Here is a 4,783-nt window from a genome sequence, read left to right as displayed (position 1 = left end):
TATTTCTAATTTTTTTGTGATAAAGTTACAGATTTGATTTTTCGCTGTTTTTTTAGTGATCTTTAACCTGATTTTTGGGGTTAGTGGTAATTTGGAACTTATTATCAATCATCCAATTTTTTTTTTTTTTTTTTTTTTTTTTTTGAGACTGATTTTAATCAATATACAAGTACAATACATCACTCTCATTTCACATTTAAACAACAACAAGAATCAATGGCGAAAAGAAGATAAAAATGAATTTCCATAATCGTGACGAATATTTTATCTTTCTTTCTATCCTTTTAAAACAACAAAATTCCTCAAAACAAATGAAGAACACGTGTATCATTAAATCAACCCGTATGTCAAAACAAAAAATAATCAAGAATCTTGTAGACAATCCAAATTAATAAGAATATATTCACTAAGCCAAACATCATATGCTATAATTGAGATTAAAAAAAAAGTATTGATTCCAATTTACTATCCTATAAATTGAAAGGGTTTGCAAAAGATGGAATTAAGCAACACATAATAGAATACAACTATACACAACTACATAACACAAATTTCATACACAAAAATGATGAATTCCGTTGCTCAACAGAAGAACATCCATGGTCTAGTGCCTGTAGACCCAAACAGTCCAAAGATCCAAGAGGTTGCTGCTTGGGCTCTCAATGAGCATAACAAGGAACAAAATGTAAGTTTTAATTTGTTTAGCTAGCTAATATTTGATTTGTCGAATATTAAGATCTATCAGACCGTCTTTCACAAGCACTACTTAGTAATGTTCGCTAATTAATACAAGTACGTACAACGCATGTATGCGTAGGTTAGGTCATTTCATAATGTACGGAGTATTATTTAATTAATATCACTTTACATTACCTAAACAACTTTAATTTGAACTAGTTTTGATGACTGAGCTCAAAACCTCTTTTCTATATTGTTAGAAATATGAGATATAATCAGTATCAGAAAATGTACCTGATATTTTCCATAATAACTATATCTCATATCTCTAACACGTATATTTGTACAATTATTATATGTTCTAATCAGCCCCATTGATCGACGTGGTGCAATCTGGCTTAATATGTTTAATCCTCGTTGTAATTTTGTAGGGAGCAAACCTGGTGTATGAAAGGGTTTTGAAAGCAGAACAAGAACTGGTTGATGGTGTGATGTACTACATTGATCTAGAGGCATCTGTTAACGTTTCCGACGGCAATATGAAGATTAGGAACAAGTATTATGCCAAAGTTTTTGAACAAGATTGGACTGACACTTTGAAGCTTGAAGAGTTCAAGCCTCTGTTGCAGAAAAATGAAGGTGTCGCGGTTGCTAACTAATCCTCTACAGCTATACTCATATCCAGATCCCTGGATATATATGCAAGAAACCATATCATTTTTGGTGTGCTTATTTAAGTTGCATCAAAATTTAAAACTACTATGATCTAGTGATATAAAATAAAAGTCTTGCATGACTTGGTTTGTGTACTACCGTGTAATACACTAATACTTAAATAAAATGTACTGTTAGTTGTTGAAGATATATCAGTAAATGCAAGCACATTTCAAAATTAAATAATCCACTACAAAATAATACCATATTAGACGGAATACCAAGCTAAGCTTGGGATGTCTAGTGGCAAAATTTATATTTCACAACTAAGAGGTTTTAGTGACACTATGAAGTGGGGATTCCCTTATACCCTCCCCTCCCCCTTCCAAAATGCTTAGCTCGTTATCCTTATTTGGGATGACCTGTGAGAGCTTTCGGCCCGATAGGGCCCTCTTCTCCTTACCAACCAAAAAAAAAATTATAAACGGAAATTTTAAATTTATTTTAAAAACGAAGTATGGAAACACAACACCATTTCAAATTTGAGACGGATAATGTTTCGTTTTCCAGCTCTAACTCCTATTTTGAGACGATCTGTTGAAAAATTCATCTCAAATTTGAGACACATAGACATAAATTTCAAATTCCATCTCTAATATAATAGTGATCCAATTCGTAGCTAAGACTATAAATCAATTCATTCAAACAAGGGATCAGTTTATTCCGTTAATGTAAAACTAAATTTCTTTTTCTTTTTTTTTTGAAACACATGTAAAACTAATTTCAATACTTAGACAATATATACTTCGTATATAGTTGTATAGATATAATTTTATGGATCTGGTTGTGAATGATAAAATATGAAATTTGTTGGATCTATGGTAGCAATAATGCTAGCTAAGCAAACTTACTTGAAAGCTTGATTGATTGGATTCGTGTGAATAATGAAACGACTTAGTGCTTACTTTTGGTTGCAGTTATTTGACATAGGCAATAGAAATTCCTAGCTAAGAAATGCTTAGATCCCTTTGTTGTTTGGTTAACATGGTATTCGCAAAAAAGATGAATTGCAAATCCTGAGGAAATTGAGTTTTTTCACATTATGGGAAGTGAATTACTACCTACCCTTACTTTGGTCATTCACAATTCACACTTTACTTTACATCATTTTACATTAATATCGATCCTTAAGCTTCCTAATCCTAATACTTGTGGGTATCATGTATCACACATTTACACCCCTTAATCTATGCAAAGGAACTATGGCTATTAGAGTAAAGAGAGGAAAGGAAGGTAAATATATGGCCGCTACACATTCGCCCGATCAGACGCGCAACGAAGTTGATTATGCATTACGTTGTTTATCTATTCGCCCAGTCGAGCTTGCAACTGAGTTAGAATCAGTTTTAAAATTGACAATATATATTTATAAATAACTCTGTAGGCATGTTTTAAAATTGTAAGGATTTCGCTAGTTAAGAGAAATAAATATGTTATTAATTATTAATTATTAATTATTAATTATTAATTATTAATTATTAATTATTAATTATTAATTATTAATTATTAATTATTAATTATTAATTATTAATTATTAATTATTAATTATTAATTATTAATTATTAATTATTAATTATTAATTATTAATTATTAATTATTAATTATTAATTATTAATTATTAATTATTAATTATTAATTATTAATTATTAATTATTAATTATTAATTATTAATTATTAATTATTAATTATTAATTATTAATTATTAATTATTAATTATTAATTATTAATTATTAATTATTAATTATTAATTATTAATTATTAATTATTAATTATTAATTATTAATTATTAATTATTAATTATTAATTATTAATTATTAATTATTAATTATTAATTATTAATTATTAATTATTAATTATTAATTATTAATTATTAATTATTAATTATTAATTATTAATTATTAATTATTAATTATGAAAGTAATTTTAATGGTAAAAAGCCAAAAGCCAATACCAAAAAGCTAGTAAGACTTGACTTTTGTTTTTGGCGGAAAAGCTGACTTTTTAGCCAACAAAAAAGTCATTTACCAAACACTTATTTTGGCTGTTTGAGCAAGATGAAAAGCCAAAAGCCAAGCAAAAAGCCAAGCAAAAGCCATTTACCAAACAAGACCTTAACATATAAGAGTTAAAACTAATGATTGGGAGTACATATGTGCATGTGGTGTTAGAGAGAGTTGAAGAGAAAGAAAAGGTAGTTGGAAATTATTAAAGCTGGGTAGAGATAAAGTGTTGGGAATTGATGTCAAAAGACATCATTAGTACAAAAAAAAAAGGAAAAAGGATAAAAATTCATAAAAAATTAAGTAATATTGTCAAAATGTAACCTTTAAATAGAAATAGGCTTGGTTTACCCAAAAAGGAATACATACTTTATAATATGAGACGGAGAGAGTACAAACCGAGTTGGGGAGACGTTACCTCATTCTCCCTCCGTCCCAGAATATTTAGGACATTGGATTTTTTCACTATTCATGCATTAGCCTTGACCATAATTTTATTAATAACATAATAGAAACATATTTTATCATAAAATATGCTATTAGATAGGTATTAATATGGTGTTTCATAATACTTTCTCCATCCCTAAATATAGTTATCATTTGACTTATTTGGGTCAACTTTGAAAACTTTGAACAATAAATCCTGTTAAATTATAAGAGATTACATGTTCATGTGGGATCTTGTTGGATTCGTTACATTGTATATTTTAATAATATTAAGTTTTTATAATTTTTACGCATATGAAAATAAAGTTATAGACGTTTTAAGACACGTTGAGAAAAGTCAAACGACAACTATATTTGGGACGGAGGGAGTATAACTTTTAAAATAATTTTCATTTATATTTAATCATATAAAATAAAGTCAAATTAGTGCATTGGTATAATTTATAATCAAGCCGTATCCTCTCAATTTTTCTCTCTAGGGTTCTTCAAATAAGTGTTTTATAGGCCGGAAATAGTCAAATTTATCCGGAAATTTGGCTATTTCCGATCCTCTCCCTTTAGTTTATTTATGTTTTTATTATTGAATTCAACAAATCTACACTCTTTGAAGGTAATAAATACCCCTATAATGGGATTTTTTCTAATTTTGTTTTTATTTTTTAAATATATATTACTTGAATTTATACTACTTGAATTTTTTATTATAAAATGAATTGTTAATTTCGCTTTTCAAATTCAGATAAAATTTCTGATAAAAAAAGATAATATTATATTTTTATAATTAACATAATATTTCAATTCTAAAATAAATAGCAATTTTTTTTTTATTGGCTAAAATATAACATTTTCTTATGTGGTGCTTTAACACATCTTGAAAAATCTCTCATTTGTGTAATTTTTGTAATAATTTATCATAATGTTAATTCCATTGATCACCCAAATAA

At 27.2% G+C, this 4,783-nt stretch overlaps 1 protein-coding gene across 1 annotated transcript; it reads left to right on the top strand.

Annotated features, from left to right (window-relative positions):
• Window positions 1–547: 547 nt before the first annotated feature.
• On the top strand, window positions 548–1,542 carry LOC110734977 (multicystatin-like). Its single transcript, XM_021915099.1, has 2 exons — window positions 548–685; window positions 1,110–1,542. Exons 1-2 carry the CDS (start codon window positions 566–568, stop codon window positions 1,335–1,337), a joined length of 348 nt encoding a protein of 115 aa, XP_021770791.1. The 5' UTR covers window positions 548–565; the 3' UTR covers window positions 1,338–1,542.
• Window positions 1,543–4,783: the final 3,241 nt, after the last annotated feature.

This window comes from Chenopodium quinoa, unplaced genomic scaffold (assembly GCF_001683475.1).
Source record: "Chenopodium quinoa cultivar QQ74 unplaced genomic scaffold, ASM168347v1, whole genome shotgun sequence".
NCBI classification, from domain to species: domain Eukaryota; kingdom Viridiplantae; phylum Streptophyta; class Magnoliopsida; order Caryophyllales; family Amaranthaceae; genus Chenopodium; species Chenopodium quinoa.
This window is presented reverse-complemented; position numbering and strand designations above follow the sequence as displayed.

Coding starts and splice junctions, on each gene's coding strand:
- LOC110734977 (XM_021915099.1), top strand. CDS start 566: ATGATGAATTCCGTTGCTCAACAGAAGAACATCCATGGTCTAGTGCCT. Junction 686..1,109: donor AGCATAACAAGGAACAAAAT/GTAAGTTTTAAT, acceptor GTAATTTTGTAG/GGAGCAAACCTGGTGTATGA.